Source organism: Callionymus lyra, chromosome 4, assembly GCF_982586985.1.
Source record: "Callionymus lyra chromosome 4, fCalLyr1.hap1.1, whole genome shotgun sequence".
Taxonomy (NCBI): domain Eukaryota; kingdom Metazoa; phylum Chordata; class Actinopteri; order Syngnathiformes; family Callionymidae; genus Callionymus; species Callionymus lyra.
In genome coordinates this window covers 27,319,715-27,343,606 of record NC_141821.1, presented here as the reverse complement: position 1 = coordinate 27,343,606, position 23,892 = coordinate 27,319,715, and the positions used below count along the sequence as shown (strand labels likewise).

Sequence of the window (23,892 nt, the reverse complement as noted above, 5' to 3'; positions counted from 1 at the left end):
GTTTTCCATGCAAGAACGCTCTAATTAATGATGCAAACGAAAGTTAGCCAAAACTGCTTTTCTTTAAATATTTACAAATCCTTCTTCTATTCTAACATACTCCCAGAACAATCAGGGGTTAGAGTACAGCCAACCTTCCAAGACCATTTATTTGATTCCCCTGGTTTGAAACAGAGGAATTTGAATAAAAATAAGGGAATAAAAAGAATGCAACACATTTCATTTCATTAAGGTTGTTAGTATAAGAAGACTTTAGAAGGGTCAGGAAAAAGATAAATATGATATTTAGGATGTGACAATTATCAGACGCTTTAAGTAAACTTGTGGTAATATTTCAAGCTACTTACATTGTTTGTTTGGAAACAATGCTAAAGGTCACATTTGTTTTTTCCCACGTTCCTCAGATACTGTTTGACTTCAATATTAGTCATATCATTTGTACTGCTGCATTTCCTTAGACACAAGAATTGAGAAGATGAGAGTTTTATCTTCATGGTTCAAGTCAATACCAACAAAGTCACTTGATGCCTCCTTATGTCAACATAGTTTTTAACGCATATACAACATGGGACAAGAGTTGTGGCTTCAAAGATGAATTTAATAGACAGAATACGCAGTTAATAGTGTTGACTGTGAAAATCCACTTCATGGATGTAAGTCTAGAAGTCTGAAAACATATGGATGATTAACAGAGCAAATAATTGGACATCGTGTAAGTTTTCTGATTTGCCTAAAGCAATATGTTTATCATCAACAATTCATACCCACGTGATGAGTAGACATGTTAAAAAATAATGATGTGGAGTTTTTTTTTTTTTTTTTTTAATCCAAGTGCAAAGAACTTCATTGCAATCAACAGCAGATTGAAAATGACTGTTTAATGACCACAACCAAAAGCTGCTAAAGATGACTAACAGGTGCACGTGACAGTTGTCGGTGATTTAGAATGAACATCAATACAATCCATGACTGTTGAGATTATTTTAATCCCAGGTGTGAAATCATGTTTTTTCATCGACTCTCGCTGCTCCTGCTGTGTCTCATAATTACTGCAACGACAACGTGAGCCTCCTAGAGAGATAAACAGTTCATTAGATGTATTATCATCTCGTCTCCGGGAATCTAAACCAACATTAAAGTGGCTTTTATATGAATTATCCTTTGATGGAAGCACTGACATCAGTTCCGTCTAAGCAAGAACACACAATTTCATCCCCAAAACTTTTCTCTTCCAGCAGTTGACGTGGTTACAGCTACCAATTATAGTCTTTGTGCAAACAAACTTGAATTACACAAACACATTCATCCAGGCTGTGAAAAGAGCCATCGCTTTCCTCCGTTCTGATCGTGATGATATTGAACCTTCGTTAATTTATGCATGAAGAAACTGTCCTCTTATCTGTGTACAAAGATTCCATTCCAGACATGTTCTAGCAGAACACACCGAAACATCAGACCATTACTGGAAATATTGTAGATGTTGTCAGAGATTAGAAATGGCTGGTGAGGCTTTTCCTGTGTATTCACAAAAATTAAAAGGCAACTGAAAAATGATCAGTTTCTCTGATTTTACTACTAACAGGCATGTGTAGGAGTACAGGGAACATACTTGTTTTATTCTATAAACTACTGACCCTAATTCACCCTAATTCAAAATATAAATATTGTCATTTATAGCATTTATTTGCAATAAACTAAAAAATGGTCGAAATAACGAAAATAGTTTTATTTTAGTCCTAAAACAATGACTGTTAAATCAGAGCAAATGAATCATCAGAATTTTCAGTTGCACTATTATTTAAAAAAAATATGGCTTACTTTACTTTATATTACAAACAGATGCCGTAAGTTTCCACGCTCTCAACTCTGAGCATCCGCATTCGTCTAAACTAAAAACATATTTACCAAATTCAATCATCAGTATATCTGTTCCCGGATGAAATGGTCCCGATTCATGAAGTAACTGAAAGGCTGAAAAGACGCAGCTGTGTTTGTGAGGAACGTGAGACGGGAAAGCAGATGTTTCTGGGCAAGTTAAAGAGGCTCTCGTCATCAAGGCCCATTCCTGGTTTTGCTATTTATGTGCTCATTTTCACCTTAAGTACTGCTTTAAAGTCAGTTTCCTCACACATTTCTGTGTTAAGAATCTCTTTACACCTTCTGAGAAAAAAAAGTGTTAAGTTTTATCTCGAGCCCACATCTCTACTCCTACATAGGAGCCTACAGACGATGTTATGCAATGAATGTATGCGTCGATGACGGTGGACCTTTGGAACAGTCTCTGTTTACTTACTGCATATCTAGGCTTTTTTTTTGTTCACCATCATTGTGAATTCTTAAATAACACAGTCTTTTTTTAAATGTTTGTTTATCAGCCATTGTCTGTTGCTAGGCAGTTCTGATTCGATCAATATAATTACACAGCAGCAGATTTGTCATGTCAGTAAAGATTTAAAGCAGTCGAAATACACAATAACTGTCCATGAAGTAATTTCTCGAACTGTACACATGAGACACATGTCACACATCTTATAAGATAAATAATCAATTCCCGAGTACAATAAACTAAATATGTAACTCTACATGGATATGTTATTGTATTTCTTTGACTAGTGTGCATCTTGTAAGCCCATGAAAACACGCTCAAACTCATGAAATGGTACGAGCAGGAGTAAGTACACAACATATACGTCATTGTTCTGCCAGCTCTGCATTTTTGCAGTGAGACCTACAAAGAAAAATAAGAAAAGTCTTCATCAGCAATCTTCGCTTTACACCAAGGTTGTCCTCACCCAGGTGTGTTTTTAGAAAGTAGCACAGCTTCACTGCATTTATTCGAGCTAGCAGACACAGTATTGATGACTGCTACTGCGCCACAGCAGTTGGTGTTATACACTGATAACAGTCACATGCACCATGGGGTCCTGGTTAGTGCACCTGTTATTTTCCACCCAGCTAATCCAGACCTCTGGACATAGATATAGACATGCCACTCTGATGAAAACATGTGCTAATTATTATTAATCACATTTCTTTTTTCAGTTTCCGGAGTACATTCTAATAAATTGTTGATAAGATTGTTCTTTTTTTTTGCTGTTTAATAATTTACATCCTTTAAATACACAAATGTAATCTTGTATTCATTTTTCATTGTAAACACCTATGTCTGACTTTTTGTAACACATTTTGTTGGACACCTTTTGGTAGTAAAACCCACAAATAGTTGGTTTATATACTTTGAAATCAAGATAACGATTGGAAATGTTACTCTTATTATTTACCAAGACATCAATAGAATGTTTTTATTTTGGGTTGACATTAAAATGTTGAAGATTGTCAGGTCTGATGAAAATAAGTGTCTAAAACCACATTCGTAAACAAACATGACTGAGTAAAGTGAAGTGTCAGAATTTGTGTGCGATATCAACAAAAATCTTTGCCGTTTTGTGGATAAATCTTGAGGGAGATGGATTGATTAGAAAGACTGAGTTGATACTGATTCCAACGATGATGAGAAGAATAAACACTAAACTTAAAAAAACAAACAATATTTGATATAAAGGTAACATAACACATTTTTGTTGTGTGTTTTCCTGAGCTGTCGGATTTGTTTAAAAACTGTTTTGGCTCTGTCTTGGTACTTGCTTATAGTCAAAGATTCCTGTATCGCAGTGACTCCTCAAAATTGTGGGCAGTGAATTGATGGATATAGATTACAGAGGATGTTTATGATTTATCTCTTGTTCTCTGACCCCTCAGTCACATTTGTAAAATATGTTTATAACTTCTGGAGAACTTAGGACACAGATCAGTTTTGTTCTGACCATAAGGCTCACTGGACTATAAAGACACTGTCAAGGAACAGGTCTATTTTTATACATAAAGAGATAAAACACAGATAAGTCAATCTTTATTTAACTCATTCACCAAAAAAATAATAAACTCACTTTTCTGTTTATTAATCTTCCACAAATCCATCCGAAATTTAACATTCCATGTTGGAGTTAAACAGTTCGGCATCAAGCATGCCCGGATTTTCTTTTCATTGATCTTGTTTTTGCAGTAGACTTTTCTTTGTAACCCGTTAACGGTTACTGCAAGATTGTAGTTATGTTGTGGATAGAGAGATTCTACCTTTTCATGATACAAGTACTAAGAAGGACCTCCTCGAAAGTCATCGATCTTCATTGAACGTGCTACAACTGTTGCCTTGAGTCGACAGACTATAGAGACGCTTCTACCTGCTATTCTCGGTTCAGTTGCCTTCTCTAACTCTGGCCACCTCGCCTTGTTTCCTCTGAAAACTCGGTTTTGTCTTCTTTACCACACTAGGCGCACCAGATTATAAGGCCAGTTTTTTTTTATACAAAATTATTGAAAGTTCCCCCTTATAGTCCAAATAATACTGTATAATTTGGAAGCTCCATCATGGTCTTAAAAACTTACCTTTTTCTTTTTCTGTTTTGCAACAGCAGGAAAAAATACATTAATAAATAATTCATGCTAAATAAACTATATGATATGTAACCTTTAAAAATCTGCATTTTGTTTCCTTTTCCTTCCATTTATGTATTTATTTGTCAATATATTTTCACAAATGACTGCGTATATGAGTTACTATCTCAAACAATTGTCTCTATACCAGTAATGGAAGATACTAATGAGTATAAAATACATCATAATCTAAATTGAGGTTGATGAATTTGACAAAAAAAATAAAATAAAATAAATTTCATCCCCTTCAATTTTCTCTGAAAGGTTTTTGGTCTTTTGCATCAATTGTTTACGCTGCCGTCTCCGACATATTAATTATATAATTAATTGATGCCAAGTGTACGTGCAGAATCTTAAATTCCTTCTTCAACAGCCATGAGACTGTTAACCTGTAAAAATCTGTACATCAACTCTGTTATTTAGGAGGCGCAGGTCACAGGGCATTTGAAATAAAAGTAGCTACTTATAGTCCGGAATTTGATGAGGTAGAAAAGCTTTTACAAAAGGTGGGAAAGTGACTTCATATCTCTCAGGCGAGCACTTCATGTTCGAATGCATGTCATGGAAATGTAAATAATGTATTGAAGCACACATTTCATTCCATATGTATTCCTGAACCTATTAAACCTGGTGCGGGATCTATTTTTGTCTGAATAGTGTGCAAAATGCACAGAATGTAGGATAAAGAAATGTGCATACTTACTACTTCACAATGGGATAGATGGTTGCAATTCTTATTTTGTACCACTTCCTTTTAGTGCTATTTATGTTTTTTGGAGTCGGTGGTGAAAAAGTCAGACGGCTACAAGGTACAGGCAAGACTCAATGAAATGAAGGTTCTTGCTTGTTTCTTTGACTTTCAAATAAACGCTGGGTTAGCTTCAAGTGATAGTTAAAATTCAAACTTCACTCATTCTCTACCCTCTCCCAAGTCCACTAAGGGTTGCGATTATTTTCAGAGTAATCAGTTCCTTTTGAGAGTTAGACATTTATCGGAAAAAAGTTCTCTATATTCTACAATTCTGTATTTTAAACTTTTTTTTAGACACTGCTGCTAGACCAGCAGCCTAAATCTTATAACACTTGCAATGTGTTTCAATGAGGGAAGATGTCGGGCAGCAGCTGAGAGACGGTTAACTTCCGCTACAAAAAAAAATATAGACTTATTTAAGTTCTTTAGGGGAACAAGTCCTCATGCCGAGGCTTCAATACAAGATGGAGATTACAGACGAGCCGATTGGAGGTATTTGGATGTTTTTAACGAAGATGAAGGAGAAGACAATTAGTCTCCAGTCGCTGCATTAAAATAAACATACATTTTTGTTTATAACTATAAAAAGAAACGGATTACCCTGAAAATAATCCCAACTCTTTGTCGACATGATGGTGAGTAGAAAAATAGTTGAATTGGAATTTTGGGTGAACTATCACTTTAATTAGAAAGTAAAGTTGACTCCGGGTGGTCATTCAAATCGTGGTTTTGTCCAAGCAGCCTAGATCAGGATTTATCTTTCAATATTAAAAACCTCCTGTTTAAAAAGAAAAGTAACCTTATTTGATCATTTTAAATGCAAAGTTAAAAAACAAAACAACCCTGCTTGTGACGAAAGAGTAAATGTGTATAATATTATGATGTCATTTTAATGTTGACAGGGTTGACTTCATGATCACCTTCAGTTGAGAAGCATCTCTGTCGCTTTTTGTTATGCATTCCCAACTCTCTCTTGCTCACGCCATTGTCACACTTATGTCCTGGACAACTCGTGATTCGTGCCCTCCCACTCACTCGTGCCAGCTTTTTTTTCCCCCCATTTCCTCTTTGCAGCCACTTTCTCCTACACCCTCCTCCCTTAAGTCTAGGCCATCCATTTCAGAGATTTCTCCATGTCACGCTCTCCTCATTTGTTGAGCCAGCAGCTAGACTAAAATGTTCTGTTTGACCTTCCCGACATTTTAACTGTCGCAACAGAACATGAAATGAATCAACCTCTGTCACAACGCTGCTTTCTTTATCCAGCCATTTTGACTCTGGCGCTTTTGTTTGGTCCTTTGCGTCTTCAGGGTAAGGTCAGTGTGTCCTAGGACACAGAAATCTTTTTTTTAAGCAGGCATTGCAAAGATGAATTGACGAGGGATTGTATTGAAGTGATTCAGATGTGCTTCATTTCATTGCCCTCGTAAAGTTTATTTTAACCGTTTGCTTACAATACTATGTGGTGTTGCTGTGTCAAGACTTAACAGCCTCTGACAAAAAAGTTTGTTTCCACTCAACACAGTATATAAATTCTAGAAACATGACTATGATTAACTCGATTGAATTTTCTTTGTTTGACGTCATGACTGGAAGCAGACTATCCTCTTCCCGATGGTTTCAGCGTTCAATGAGTTACACCAATGGGCTTGGCTAATGATGAGATAACTCATGGTGAACTAATTCAAATGTCTCTCATTTTCTCTCTCCGACTAAGGATATGTCTATATATTTTCAGTCTAAAGAGCCTCCCAATCCCCTGTCCATAAAATGGTCTTTGTCCAAAAAGAAACACCAAAAAATGAACATTACCTGGTTGGTGACTTGTTAAAAAACGCTTTCATGACTCTGCATCGACTGAGCCGACATGCCGTGGACAGGATTACGTCATGGTGTCATCACTGGGTGGGATTTACAACTCGCGTCACATCATGGCGGACACTATGGAGTAAGATTACTGCCACAGTTTTGAGCGAGTGTGTCTTGGTTGTTGTATACTCAAAATCACTCTGCTGCACGCCCACCAGTCATACACATGCGTTCAACCTGTCATACATACGCGCGCTATAGCCGTCATACACGCTCTCAACATTTGTCTGCTCAAAAACACCAGTCTTGAGCGCTGCTTCTTAAAGCCTTTTAAACATCATTTGAACATTGTTACCTTGGGAGTGAACAGAGTTGTCAGAAAGCTTAATAAAGTTTGACTTTATCTGACTGTTTTGTTGCAACCCCAGTCATACATTTGACTATCTTTTTTTATTCTATGCGCCTTATAATCCGGTGTGCCCTATTTATGAAAAGAGTTCTGAAATAAGCCATTCATTGAAGGTGCGCCTTATAATCAGGTGCGCCTAATAGTGCGGAAAATACGGTACTTGTATCTTCTGCTACAAACAAGCTTAAAGTATTGACTTGTTTAAAACTTATTTGGAACAATTTATCTTGTTCAATAATTCAATACAAATGGACCTTTCTGACAAGATGATGAAGGTGTAAGGAAGTATTTTTTCGTGTGTCCCTTAGGAAATTCACTTTTAAAAATATGAATATGATAAACAGGAAAAAACAGTAGTTTCCCCACAGTCTTATTTCTGTTTAAAAAAATTGATTATTTCTTTCATCCTGACTTCACACTACACCATTTGAACTTCCTAGACCACCTCGTCATGACTTTTTGTCTTCCTTTGCCTTTTTTGCGTGCATTTCCTTAATCACTCCGTCTCGTCATCGTTGTCTGATCCAGCGCAACAGTCAAAAGTCAAGGAAGAAAAAGACGGATAGAAATCCCAGCTCTCTTTCATGCTGTCAGGTTCACCATCCCGCTCTTTGATCAGTTTGTTTCTGGAGACTCGTTATCATGCTTCTGCTCTCAACAATATCTCTTAGCGCATCAGAGATGCTCGCGGCTAATTGCTAACTCGTCTCGACTGCCTGTCTGGTTGAAGGGGTTGTGGGTGGCTTGCTAACTACTCGTCAATCATCTCGTCCACTAAAATACGCTCAGTCCCTTACAACTTGCTCTGTTCAATAATTTAGAGAAGTAGATCTTAACCAAATTTCTCCAAATGATTTAGTTCTACTTAAATGTGGATTTTTTACAGCCGTAGTATGGTGTATGTCAGTAAAAGGGTTATTTGAGTGTAACTAGTCCAATGTACAATGTGTGAAGGTAAAGGTGTGTGGATTAAATTTGGACTATCATACGTGGAATATAAGGAGATGATTTGAATGTGGACATGGCTTAACATCATACAGTATATACTGGCTGTTTGTAACATAGGCATAATGAGTTTTAACAACGAATACAATTGAAACCTCTCTTCTGTTTCAGGTACATTTATTCCCTTTGTCCGTTCAATCACATCACCCAGAAAAGCACCACAGGAACTGAAGTGTCGTTAGGGTAAGAACCTTTGTTCAGTTTCTTTTTTTTCTTCTGTTGAACAATCAAAAGGTGCTGGTAACAGAAATTGTATTAAAGATTACTGTGTGTTAATGATATGTTATTTTAAGGAAGCTGGTGAGCTAGAGCATTAATTTAGGAGTGTCATTTACAGCCATAATTAGTGATTTTCAAATCACCTTAATATATGACTTCATGGCCAAATTTACTCTATTGTTTTTACCATTTGTGTGTGAAGGCTTTTCTTAGCTATTCTCATATAAAATGAAAAGAGATTAATTAGATCAACTGATACCTATCATGGTGGATCAAGATATATCGTCTGAACTCTACAGCCATTCTTTTTTTACATTCAGAAACACATGAATTAAGATTGACTTCATTTATGAAGTAGCAACTAGAAAATGTGTTAGATAGTTTGGTATGTTTTGACATTGGAACATCAAATAGTATATTTATAATCACTGCTAAATTGGACAGACAACTTGAGAAATAGATACCACCAAAACAAAGTGAGTCCTTCGAATTCATTGAGGTTCCGGGTCTTTAGTGTGATACATAGTGGTAAATGACACTTGTGATAAATCAAAATTGTTTTAAGTTTGTCAGTCCTTCAATGTTCCTGCTCAACATTGGCTAACTAATGATGAACTTGCACTTACTTTGAACTGAATATTGTTTAATCGGAATCTGAAGTGTAACATTAATATTACGTATATATAAAATTTAGAATATATTTAAACCAGCAATAAACCTATTTAAGATTATTGGAAATTAAGGTTTTCTTTACCCAAAGAACAGTTGTTTAGTATAAGATTTATAGTTGATGAAAAAACAAAACACAAGGAAAGTTAATTGGTTTTAAAATAGAGGAAGGATCAGGGGTGAAGGAAGATAATTGGTTCTTTGTTAGTCTGTAGTCATTGTGTCTTTTTTTTAAATACTGGCAGTTGAGAGTATCGTGGCAATATTTTATTTTACTTAACCCTTGTGTTATCTCTGGGTCAAGGTGCCACCCTGTTATCTCGGGGGTTAAGACATGATAAAACAGAGATAACACATTGGGTTAAAGGCAGTGCGTTGGCAGAGATATGCCACTTACAAAACCAAAACAGTTTGCGGTGGAATATATTTCTGGTGCTGCGCAGAGTTATGTTTTACAGTTTTAGTAAAACGATACATGTTTAATTATGTCAGATACCATGTCTGATGCTTTAATACCATAATGTGTCATTCTTTATGCACGGCTGTCGCCCACACTTCTCACTCACTCACGGAGAGAAAAGTGCTACAGCAAGTTTGCTAGCCCGGCAACGTAGAACAGAATGCCTCCTGAGTAATGTGATCCAAACGCTTCCGTCTGCCTCTTACTCATGCCAGTATGGAAGGTCAAACGGTACAAATGGTAAGACGAGCTGATGTGTGGCCGGTCATATCTGTTTTTCTTATGAACAGCATCCAAGTAGAACTTTTTGTCTTGAAGTTTAAAGCCATATATTCCTCCACTTTAATGTCCTGGCGACAACCTGTTAGAATTCTCTGCATGCAGGGAGCGGTGCTGTGCGATGTGATGTACTACACTGCTCTGAGAAAGTGGTTGTGTATACGGAATGGCTGAAGGGAAGGAAGGCAATAGGGAGCTCTATGAATCATCGCTCGCGAGGAATAAGTTCATTTTTTATCCAGACAGATCATCAGTCTGCTGTCGTTGGATGCGGCGCGGCCTCCTGATATCAATCTGCATGGCAGCATCTTCTTTTTCCCCAGAGGGGCCGAGGGAAATTCTTTGATTTAAACGCCACCATTTACCACACCTGCGCCACCATACGATGGGTGAGGATGGAAAAATGGCGTGGAGAGGGACGTTATTAACTCTTGAAGCTTGTCAATAAAATCAATAGAGTTTTAGCAAAAGTATGCATCATTTATTTTAAATAATAACAATCGTAACTATTTAAGATTTTGATAAAAAAAAACAATCAATTAACAATTTCATGCTTTTTAATGGAATGTGCATGTGAATGGAAATCTGACAATACCCCTGATGAAATATAGATGAAAACTAGTTTAGCTTCAAACCAATGCAGTGACAGAATTGGTGTTAGTGGCTTCATAGTGTGTTTCATAATTTATTGTGGTGGCCAATTGAGAATAAATCTTTTATTTACAAAATATTGAAAGCAAGAAGAAACTTGCAAATAGTTTAAACTCGGATGTTTCAAAGCAATAGATTAGATTGCCATCTCGTGGACAATGCTTCATGAAGCTTCATCAACCCATGGCGAGATAATAGAGCTCCACCATCCAACATTTTTTAAAAAGCCGATGAAATCAACAAGGTCGGTCCGCTCAATATAAATGAAAACTATAAGTAAGATGAAGCACATGAATCACCTTCTGATCACAAACTACCTTATTAAATGTGCTGAGGCTCAGAAAAGCATCAAATTGTTCCAGAGCTATAACCTTCACGCTTGGTTTTGCAGCATCGTTCTCCGTTTGCACTATTAACTACACAAATGTTCTCAAGGAAAAATAAATCTGCCAGAGAACTCTCCTTTTTTCCAGATTGCTCTTTGAGCATGTGGCCACACGCATACCAGCTATAAATATTTCATAAGCAGTCACACTGTGAGCTCCCAATTATCAGTAAATGTAGATATTATACAACTCACATTTGCCCATGAATTCTATAGCCTCTGTTTTCCATTCCCGCCTGTGGTTCAGTGTAACGTTCTGTTCGATGGCTGCAGTAACAGTAACATCAGCCATGATAATCATAATGGAGGAAAATGCTCGCATTGCCACAAACAGCATTCTGCTGTGACAGCGCCATTCATCTCCATAATCCCCCACCGCACAATGCTAGACTCTCGTTACACGTGTTGAGTGTGTTGACATGACGACAAACATCGAGTTTACAAAATAACGTGCATCTTAATTGACGGAGAAATCATCAATCAATATTTATCAATCAACTTATTCCACTAAATTAGTTTGGAAGTTTTAGTGGACGTCATTATTGCAACGATGATGTAGTTTTATTACATGAATCTCAGACTTGGTACATGGACAAATACTGTCTGCAAGTTTCATACCTGTACATAAATTTAGGCACATGTTAAGACATTCATTCACACAGTAGCTGATCTACTCGCAAAGTTTATCATGAGTTTTGAATTTTGTGCAAGGGCTACCAAATTTGACCAAAAAAAGGTCACAAGTGTTGGCGATACATAAAGGCTGAGATGACACGTTGGGTGGTTGGTAACATTTCGGGTTTCTAAGAGTAAGAAGAAGTTAACTAAATGAACCTTAATAAAAATGAATTTGAGTCCCTGCACAGTACTCCTATAAAAGAGGATTGTTGAATGGTTTTGATTCAATAAATGCTTTCAGATATCAGTATTTTTAACAAGAAAAGTAATAAACTAAGTAATTAATTTACACCAAATGGAACACAAAGGGTTCTGCTCTTGGTTTCCATAACTATTTGACATGGTAAGTACATTTTTTTTACAATACTTCTGCTAAATTATGTGTACATTTAAAATAAATACATAAAATGGTTTAAACCAATTTTTGTACTTGTGGTGAAAGTTACTGTGCCTGATTTGGAAAAGATGTTAGGCTCAATTAAAGTTAAAATGTCCAAACCCCCTGCATTCTGTGGTTGACATGAATCTGGACTCACTGGTGACAGTTGCAGAGAGGAGATCACTGGACAAACTACTGTCCATCATGGATGATAACAGTCATGCGTATGCATGTGGCCCTGCATAATTAAAAAAAAAACTAGAATATTAAAAACAATTATTAATGAATCTTCATGATATAGCTTCATTTGTACAATGATACAGTGTCTTCATTTTAAAAGGCCACCAGATGGCACTCTCTACTTTATAACTTTCTGATCTAATTCAATGAAACCTGGCATCATTTTCACTGAGGGTGCCATCTAGTGGTCTTTAAACTGTATCATGATACAACCTCAGCTGCTTCATGAGTCCTCATCAACCCATCACTAATAACAATTAGGCTTGAATAAACATAATGAACGTGTAAACATTTAAAAATAAATGTTCTGTAATGATATCAATACCATGCTCTAAATGTAGTGTTTTATTAACTGGTGATATATTTCCATGTACTTTGATATATGGAAAGTCATCCTAGTTGGCAAGAGAAGGGTTTGTTATTTAATCTTAATGTTATGTACTTTTACATGTTATCTTTTTAATGCTAATAATGGTCACGGGTATAGAATGACATCCTTATAATCCTTGTTAATAAGGCATCTATGGTCCGAACCAAAACTTTCTGTTGATGCATTTTAACTTCAGCCACAACCCATTTTTTTTTCTCTTTTCTGTGAGCACTAGTGAGGCTCAGTCCAATGAAAGACCGTTTGGCTTAAACAAAAAGGACAAAACAAAGCAGGATTACACGTGACGAGCACAACTGCAAATAGTAGATAAAGACTGTGACTGCATTTCTTTACAATAACTCTGCTGAGACAGTCGAGCCGTAATAATAAATCTCTGGAACATAATTAAAGGGAGTACAATTGGCCTACACTGGCAAAATAATTCAGAGTAAAATTATTTCAATTTGAGTGTCAGACAATGGCCACGCCGCTCCCACACAAACTCGACAATCAAGTAGGTCGAGGTAAGCGATCTTTCCATACAGTCCCATATTAATTTCATATTTAAACAGGTTTCTTGGCTTTACTCCATAGCAAATACATTGTCGACATAGAATAATTAGTCATGTTTCTGAGCGTTTACTTGCTAGAAACACTACACAAACAACAACATTGGACAGCGTGTCCTTCTGGCAGCGTTGGGCCACGAGAGGAAGTGCATGTGAAATATTGATGCAAATCCTTTTAGTGTAAACTTAGGGAAATGGCTCCAGCTCAGTGATACAGAGTCCATTTGGGGACCAAAGACCAAAACTTCTTTTTTTTTTTTATTCCAACTGAACATTGTGTACTAAAGCCTGTGTATCATCTGTTTGACAGCAGTTGAGGTGTGGTTGTGTGTACTTACAATATTTTCTGGTTCTCCATTAAACACAAATACAAAGTGTATGTGGGCCAAGTACTACTAAATACTCCAAGTGTACTAAATCTAGAAGATTTAAGGTATAGTTTATTTTGTGATAAGGATGGATCTGAAAGGGATCGTATGCCGACAGAATGAAAAATGTGTGATTTTGAAGATGACAGAAGTCAGTAAAAAAAAAAGTCTACTTTATTTCACATGTTTTGGACGTCTTATCTTCCTCCTGAACAGCTTGCTGAGGAGGTGTTTGGTGCATGTACCACCTGTATGAGCCCACAGGTAAAATCTAGGACACCCTTCAGAAAATGTCTCTCAGCTGGCCTGGGAACACCTCGGGGTATTAAATTATCTTAAATGGTGACACGTTGTCTGAGTGTAAGTTAGCTCTGGTAGAATTTGTGAACTCAAACTTTTGCTGAACTTCTATGATAACACTTTTCACTTTGGCAGAAGTGTTAAATATCTCAGGTCTAGAACCTTCATATACAAAGAAAAGGGAATACATGTTTGTGTTATAAATGAGACTCTTTGTCCCATTTAACAAGTAGTTTCCTTAGAATTAATGTGTCATTTGCGATAGCAGTTGGCATTGGCCTTATGACAGGTGGTGGCTATTTTAAAACCCAAGAGCAGAATTGTAGTATTACATTTACAATCGGGATGAGACAAAAAAAACGTGCATACACAAATCAGTCACTTTTGTTTGTTAAACCAAACTACCCCCCCTCCCCCCAATGTCTTTTTAATGTAGTTTTCAAAATTTTAATAATTCTTAAATTTTCACTCTGCAACTATTAAACACAACCTTCTGACAGAGAAACACAGAGAAAGTGAAAGATGATGGATCTAGCTGTTAAATAAGTAAATTGAGATTCTGCATGTAAACTTTGCATTAATAAATTGATGCTGAGATTAGAGACGGCAGCGTAAAAACTGATTAAATAAAAATAATATATGATAAGAGCTTTATCAGCAATTTGTTCTGGTAGAATGGTAATTCATTAAGCCTTTTTACTGCTGTGTTAAATGTTCTGTTCGGAAAAAGCATTAATTTAATCTTATATTTACACAGAACGATACAGAGAACAATTTATCATGATAGAACATGGGCAGCTGTGGCTAATATATATGTGTCTTATATATCAGATTTTCCCTTTAAATTGTTGTTTTGTGGTACAACAAATTTACGTTAATCTAAGTTAGACTAGAAATTAGCTAAAGATGTAAGTGCTTAATCACTTAAAATGGAAAAGAATAAGGTTAAGAATTATAATATACCTCAAGGGTTAAGATGAACTGCTGGCTAATTTAAATGTTGCCTTAGAGCCGGCAGAGGTCGGTTAAAGGGTGTTACAATGAGTTTTTTGTGAGGACTCGAGGGAAATCAGGTGGCATACATTTGGGGTCAACGAGGTTGGCGTGCGGCGTCCCACACAGTTCAAGGAGTCCAGCCTCCTATTGTGTCGGGGTCAAACATCCCTGCACTCATCATCGTTGAGAAGGCGCCAGGAGAGAAGAAAGAGCTCCTTTGAATTTGCACCAGGCTCCACGAGCAGCTCACTGGTTCACCCCTCACCCTCGGAACCTCTTTATATTGCACAAGGCGAGCTTGGAAGGGGCCTTTGATTTTAGAGTATGTTAGTAAGTAAGTGATGGTTATTTGTGAAGCGCTGAAAACTGAAGAGAGATAGACGACATGTCACTGAAATAAAAATAAAAAATCCTTCATTTTTTAAATGTAAAACGAAATCTAATAGGAATTTAAGATCAACTGATCTACATTGAGCGTCATTGTATCAGCCTCAGTCAGTTTCTTCTTTAATATTCACGCACAAATGACTTTATTGAATAGTTGATCTTCAAAGAGCAGAGATGTTATAAAAATGTATCACAGTCGATAATCCTGCAACTGTGTTGACGGTTCAACAACCTTTTCCCACCGCAGGAAACCTGAACTTCTAACAGAAAGAATATGAAAATTGTTGTAGAAACGGATCCAGATTTTTGAGTCCTAAGAAAGATTGTATAGCCATGAAAGTTTACTGGCACTTAACCAAAGAGAATGCATTTTGTCTCCTCGTGTTAGGGAAATACACTCTTTTAATCAAAAACTCTTTCTCTCTCATACGTGCAGCTCGAAAGGTGGACATATGTAGATGTGATCACTTGAAGCCAGCATTGTTTTATTAGCATTTATTCACATATTGTCAGTTGCTTCAAAGTCACTGTCCAGATGTTTTGGTCAAAGATTTTGAATAACATCATACTTTGTGAGAAAAGTGTTTTGTTTGTGGTAGAAGTAATTTCAAATTCAAAAGTCCAACCCTCTATTGTTCACAGTGCAGGGACGGGAGGGGCTTGGTGTAAATGCAATGGAGATCTGTCTCTAATGGCCTTATACCTGGGCGTGACTTCAACCCTCCATCATGTTTTTTTTATAAAATTAAGGCATTTGCTTCGCAGCATTAGAATACAAAGCGGCGCTACATTCTTTTTTTTTCTAGATTAACTGATAGCAACTTGATCGAATTAACTGGTATTCAATGTGTATATAAATCTGTGTTTAGTTTGTTATTGAGACTAATAAACTGCTTGTTTTTAACCCCTATTTGAAAAGATATTAGTGACAACAATATTTGCTGGCCCCCTTGTCACTCAATAATGATCACTAATGGGCTAAGTCAAGCTGACCAGTTTCCACTTTCACACACAGGGAGAAGTATAACCACGCTGCATTGTAAGGTACTGTACGGGTGTGAATTCTTTCCTGGAAAGGAGACATAGATATATATTTTTTCTGTAGCCTAGCAACAATCACGGCAGGCAAGCAATACTGTGGGTGCTGTAAGTGCATATAAACACATCTTGTGAACACAAGCATCAAGGGTGTGAGAACACAATTGCCATCACAAATGCAACAATACCAACCGTCCTGTTGGTTCACAGCATGAGAACCACAATGTCCCTGAAGTACACACAAACTGAATTCCTCTCTTTTTGATTCCTTGAATCATTCTGGGCGGAAAGACGTATGACTTCCAGTCACCTTCACATGCTGGGCATTGCATAATAATCTTAGCACTCGATGCTCTGAAGTGGTTCTGCGCGGACAGCAATGATATGATGTTTGCTAGTTTGAGGCAAGGCCCGGAATAAGACACTGATACGTAAATATCCTTCTCCGATGACTTTGACCTGATTAGAATCGTGCTGGAAATGAAAAGTAACCCACTTTGACAGGCTCAGTGTATGGATCACATGGTTTCTTTAGAGCAGGGATGTACAACACTTCCCAGTCCATATTTACACATCAAATATCTGATAAATCAAGTCTTGAATTAGGATTTGGGTATACAAGTGATTGTGTCATTAATAATAGATTGAGTGACACACTGAAGGCCTGCAGACAAAATACACTTGTGTTCCTTTAAATATGGCTAATTAAGAGCTTGACTCGTGATGTTTTGGCACAAAAACACCGTCAGTTGTATAAGATTCTATGTGCAGGCAGGGGATTGAGAGACTTCCTCTCTGTCGTAGCTGGAATCATCTGGCGCTGAGATATTGTCAAGACTCTGAAGATTAGAGCGGACTTTTGAAGGAACAGTTCAACATAGATTCCAAGACTACTGAGGACCCCCACTGTAAATGTTACAATAGGATAGAAGGATATACTTATTTTGATAAAACAGGATGTTTTATTTTTCATCATGCACAATGAACTACAGTTCTACATGTTCCCCGTTTTCTCCTTTCCCTATGAATTTCCCTCTGGCTTTGTTTGGCCACCAAATAAGACAAGAGACAAAGGGATCTTAAATAATCTTACTGTTCCTCTGTACTGGATGTTTATTGCATATACTGAGTCTTGTCCCAGCTGTGAGTGTGAAAACCAATAGATTGTTGCACAGCTTCCATCTCGGTCCATATTTTAAATAACTATATAATAACTACTATAACCCTGTTTTACACTCGTCTATTGTATTGTTCTTGTTGTTATTGTGATTGAAAAATTAGTAGATAAGTGTTGAAAAGAAATGGCCAGCAAGAGTTGTTATGCTGGTGCGCTAAAGCAAAACAATCGAACATTACATACTTTATATTTTTTATGTTTTTTCAGCCTACCTAAAAAAATATATTCTTCAGGCAAAATATTGGATACCACCCACAACGGGGAAAAAAAATACACTTAAGGTCATCCATTGTGCAAGAAAAAACAAAAATATATTCTGCATTTAAGATACTTTATTGTTAATACCGAGGTCTCGACAAATATAATATTTGATTATTTCACATACATTGTCAAAAGATTCCAGGTTCACTTTTTACCATATTGCTCCAAATTCCTTACAAATCGTAACGCTCAAAATGTATTAAATGATGTAACACACAACCGAAACATTTTATTTATTTGTGGAGTAGTGACAACACATTTAAAGTAAGCCATTTATACCGCCCTTCCCTATGTGTCCTCTGGGAGAAATCAATAGGAAAAAGGTTGTGCATCAATTTGGAAAAAAAAAAGGGGTTTGGATTTTTCAATTCTACTAAACACTAAATACGTTCGGAAACTCAAATCCAGAAAATGGGGTACGTGAGTAAAACTTTAGCTGCTTTCATTCTGAAGCTTCACTTCGATCAAACGGACGTGATGTTGTTCCACAAGAACGTCTGTGACTCTCGTAGAGAAAGAAGTGAAGCGATCAGACGCTTATGATTTTGTTCGTTATATTATAAAAACAAGCTCATAATTCCTTTACATTTTTTTCTGAATAGCGTGAAATAGCGGATTTAAATATTCAGTGTAAAATGTCTTAATAAATACAGATCATCCGTTTGGTGGATGAAAACATATTTATACGCTTGTGAATAATTTACTATCCTCTCGTGTAACTACAAACACTTGTGTGATTTAATTTTTAATCAATATTGATCAGTAATGTAACTCTGAATTGAACATCTCAACGTGACATGCATCGGAGAAGCTGAACCTTACGTACGCAACCTACAAACTTTAAGACTCTTTCATTATTGATACATATGGACTATGATGTGAAAAAGGATGTCCGCGCGTTTTTTGTACGTCCGACCCCTTAGTACATGAGGCCGCAGCTTTTTAACACTGCCGTGAACATCACTCACTGAAATGAAAGCATCTTCAGTGTTATTCAACTGTTTTCAGAATGAAAGATTAACCGTCACATTACATTAAAATGTCACACATTCTTACACAAACTCACACAATAGCTTTCCCTAAAAAGATAAACAACAAATTATTGGTTTCCAAGTATATCTCCACCAAAATCATCTGCACCTTTTTTCTATTGTTGTTGCTATATGCACTCACGAAAAAAACTACTAATGAAGCAACTCGTGTGTATCATGTGACTTAGACACAGCAAAGAATACATTTTTTTCTCAATGCTATATTATGGAAAATGTCTATCATCTCTTATATGAAACTATTTTTCTTCTTATCGTTTTGAATGACAAACACAGATGTACTTTTAGTCGTACCATAGATTACCAAGAGATTTGCTCTGTCCATTCTTACTCATGTTGTATTGTTCTGTAGTTGCTCTAAAAAATGTCATATTTAATACACTTGCATGAAAATAAAAAGAAATGTCAAATATATTTTCAAGGTGATTAAGTATATTGTGTCATGTATGCCTATAAAATAATTTAAGATCAGACTTTCTTTACAATTATAAATTGTTATACCTTGTTCCATGTGAAAACGTTCCTAGATTTCTATTAAGGGTGACATTGATAATTTACTTAAATATTAAACATTTGAGAGTTTTGTTAAGTGTGTTCATTTCCAGGTCACCAAAGTGACTTGTTGAAGTGCCATTAGTAAAAAGAGGGTTATATTTCAAACTGGGACATTGCAACTGCAGAAACCCTCCAGTGAAGAGAGCCCCTCACGTTCACATTTGCACTTTAAAACACTTGTTCACGTTGAGATCAACACATACAGTTTTTGCGTTATTAAGAGATGAATCCCGGCGTCACGTCTTGTAATCAAGGCATAGAGTTGATGACTGTGTGTGTGTGTGTGTGTGTGTGTGTGTGTGTGTGTGTGTGTGTGTGTGTGTGTGTGTGTGTGTGTGTGTGTGTGTGTGTGTGTGTGTGTGTGTGTGTGTGTGTGTGCATGCAAGCATGAGGGGCAGGTTGAAGTGCTCAGGAGTGAAGGGTGAGGGCACCGCCACTGTGAACCCCCCGGAGGCCTTTCTGACAAATCACCATGGCAACATCTTGCCTAGTTGTTAATGAGGCACAAGTGAGCTGTTAACAGAATACTGATTTAGTTTTTGACTTCAACACTATATGTGTATGTGTCAGTTAGTGTCAATGAGATTTGCTTTCCTAGACGCGATGCTGGTGATGTGATGAGGGCATGTCCCACTTGCCAAAGGCTGCAGGGGTAGACCCGGGACAATCTGGAGAGACTATGTCTCTCACCTGACCCTGGGTCCCCCGGTGAGAGCTGGAGGTTGAAGCTGGTAGGAGGCAACCCAACACCTAATAAGCAGAAGCAAAGGCAAAGGAATCAAACCATCATTGTACATGTTAATATGTAGATAGTTTATAGTTAGGTGTAGAAATATAGACGTGTTGCTATAATTAGTGGATAAGTTAATTTAGCTTTAAACTCAAATCAATCATTGATAAAAAAAAATGAAAATGACATACAATGACTGTGTTTAGATCCATAATGTATTATTGGGACAGCCATCTGCAATGGTACGTAAAACAGCCAGCTGTCAAATGTTTGCTATGTTAAAAGAGTTTAGCAGAACTTGGTTGCGTCTTGGAAAATATGTTTAAAACACTGTACACGTATGTACATATGTGTATTAATATGTTTAATACACGTGCCTGTTTTTTGGGGAAATAAAGTGTCCTTTAAATGTACAACCAACACACATCCCACATCCCTAAACATTTCTTATCTTTCGAGTTGTGGTTGGCGTTATCTCTACAAATGATGCCTTTGCTTGTATATAAGAAGGGGCTCCTCTCTCCGGAGCATTCTAAAAACATTCTAAAACCTTCTCTCTGGTCTTCCCAGAATTTTAATTCAAACCGTTGACTGAGCACCACTTAGCAGTTGTTGGAGCTGCTGTTTGTAAAAAGTCTCATCATACCTGCTGCAGTTTAGTAATTTATATGTGATCTTTATTACCATGTGCGTAAACCAAAACTACAATATAGAGTTTAAAAACTCTTATTTCTTTCATTGATGAATATCTTGAGTATAAATTTGAACATTAATATTTATTTAAAAAGGGAAAAAGGAAATTATTGGTCACCAAATAGAGTGTCAACATATGACATATTGCCCTGGCATTTACTAACTGGTTACACTACATGAAATAAGATGTCACAATTGTGCATCTAATAAATCAGTGCCTGAAGTTAGAGTCTGAAACAACTGGATTGGTACTTTTGCCTGAAGTTGCTTGGTCTTTGAAATCATCTGAAATACAAGATAAAAAAATCTCCGTTGTTTGCTTCAATCCCTGTCACCCAAAAGCCAGCGGGATATTCAGTTCATGTCGCAGCCAGTATGAGCTACATAATTTCCATAATTCCAGGGATGTCATGGATGGTGATTGTTTACATGCTTTTCAAGCAACACATCAACATTGCTGTCCAAATGCTGCAGCCTGTTTGAAAAGAACAATTCTATGGCGAACCTCAGTCGATTGAAAGATGTAATCCAGGAAACATGACAGTTGCTTCTTTCTGCTTGTTCCTGTTGCAAGCCAGCCCATTGTTGATAACGTGTTTGCAAAAGTCCATCTATTGAAACATAAAACGGGATATACTTGTTACTTTCTCTGAGAGTGTGCAAGCAAATGTCACAAGTGTACCCCTATCACCAAATGACAGGGACCCCCCTGTTTGAACAAAACCTTGTTACCAATTGGTCACATTTCTGAAACCATTATCATTGCATTTTAATTTGTGTAACAGATGTGTATTTGTCCTTGTGAATGTCTAGTTGACACTCCAGATTGTCAAAAAGTCAATTCACTTGGTAAAGGGCACTAAAGGTTGGTTGTCCCTGGTTGTCTGAGAAAATGTAAGGGATCCCACCAGGAAGCCTCTAAACAAAACCACTGCTGGCTTTTCGTTTGTCATATTGTTGAGAAATGTTTCCCCAAAGTACTATATAAAACAAGGTAGCTCTAGAGATGACAAAAATCATGTTTAAATATGTAATTACTTTATCCTTAAAGGGGATTTTTAAATCTAAATTGATAGATTTTTCCCTACCATGTTGTATTCCAAAGGACAATATCAATCAATCAATCAATCAATCAATCAGTCATTTATTGTCATGACAACAATTACAACAAGATTAAAACAAGGTGTCAAACTGTTTGTGCAGAATTAAAAAAAGCAAAATATAAAAATGTTGCTACAATGGTTATAATTAAACTGCACATAACAGTGATAAAAATCACATTAATAAATAAAAAGATAAGAAAAACAGTGCACAATCCAAGTACTGCAGTAAAACACACACATATCACCATTTATTTTTTCCTATTAATATATTATATTGCACGATTCCACCATATAATATTGTGTTAATAGTTTTTTAAGGCATAGAAGATGGTTCTTTCTGTCGGGTTCAGTCTTTGTAACTTTAATTATACTCAAATTCCCTCTGCTGCTTGGTGACCTAGCACATGGGGCAGAGGCCAGGGATACCTCTCACAACGGTAACAGAATATATTTGAAACACCACCGCTAGCTGAATTTTCGTTAAGCAGCAAATTTCCAAATGACTCCTTACCTGCCAATGTGGTGGTGCACCTTCCGACTAGAAATGATTATCGCATTAACAGCATAGCAAGGGGGACTAACACTGTGCTCCACACCACTTGTTAAATCGGTGTAAAGCAGAGCTGTGAGGTGGAAGTCAAGGCAGACGTAGCTAATGAGTGGATGTGACAGTGGGAGAGTGACGATAATAAGCCCACACTTTACTGCTTTAACAGATAGACATCTGCTATTCACAGGGCTGGGATTTTGTAGACGGATCTATTTACCCTTTTTTATGTAATGCTGAGCTGGCACCGGGGGTTGGTTCAATATTGACATTATAGTAAAATAATTAAATCACTATAGTCCACTGGAGCTACACATCTGGCCTTGATTAATTGACTGATTCCAGTTGTCAAGTCTGAGGCTGCTTTCATATTTGACAATAACCTGTTTTTTATTTTTTGTTGAAAACACTTTGTCCCCTTCAATCACAAACACTTTTTCTGTCTGTCAATCTCACACTCGTTCTTCCCTCACTCTTGAAACCCCAAGATACTTGAACTCTTCCACTTGGCGCAGGATCCAACTCAGAGAGGGAATCCCACCTTATTCCGAGTGAGAACCATGGACTCAGATGTAGAGGTACTGAATCTTATCCCTGCTGCTTTACACTGGGTCCCTAATTCCTGATGCCAGAGACATTATGTCCATAAAGGTTTTGAACTCATCAGTGACCTAGTGAGTCAACCCTCACTGTAAACCCGCAAAATTAGTATAAATGCTATAGATTAATAAAACCCATTCAATACTCATCCCTAAATATACATGTCAAAAATGTAACCTGAAGTCTAAAGAGCAATTATGGATATAGATGGAGGGGAATTCAATACAATAGGATAACAGTTGCTGCACATCTGTGTCTTTTTTGTCGTGGAGTTTTGAAACTATTCACAGATGATGCATTATGCTAAAGGTGGTATACATAGTTAAATTGAGATTGATAATGCATTCAGTTTTTTATCTTATTACCTGTTAGAAACCTTTCAAATATATACATTTTAGTCAACTTGCAACTTGGACTGCCTTGGTTACATTCAATGTGAGTCGCTGCACCACGGATCAAGGGTGATTTACTAAGATTACATATACGGGTTATATCATGAACAGGCTCTTAACAGCAAGGGGGGATTTCCTGGGCAGGTAAATGGCCACAGTCCCACAGCGAGCAGCTCAAAATCCAGAGTGCAGAATCTCTCTTTCACCATTAAGTGTTCTGGGTTACACCAGCAGGAGTTTACAAAGACCGTGACCCCTTTACCTCCAGTCTTTCCGCTTTCTTGTCCCCCTGTCGACTTACACCAGCGTGATGCCTGTGTGTTCCGTCT

At 36.9% G+C, this 23,892-nt stretch overlaps 1 protein-coding gene across 2 annotated transcripts in view; it reads left to right on the top strand.

Annotated features, from left to right (window-relative positions):
* The window catches only part of LOC148082308 (glucosidase 2 subunit beta-like), a 116,401-nt gene that overhangs the window by 82,109 nt on the left and 10,400 nt on the right, over window positions 1-23,892 (top strand). Inside the window, exon 12 of one of the 2 annotated variants that reach the window (XM_087789469.1) lies at window positions 8,580-8,651. The exons of the other annotated variant lie outside the window; for it this stretch is intronic. Within the exon in view, the coding sequence (XP_087645595.1) occupies window positions 8,580-8,651 (72 nt within the window). The remainder of the gene's footprint in view (window positions 1-8,579; window positions 8,652-23,892) is intronic. 2 annotated transcript variants of the gene reach the window in all.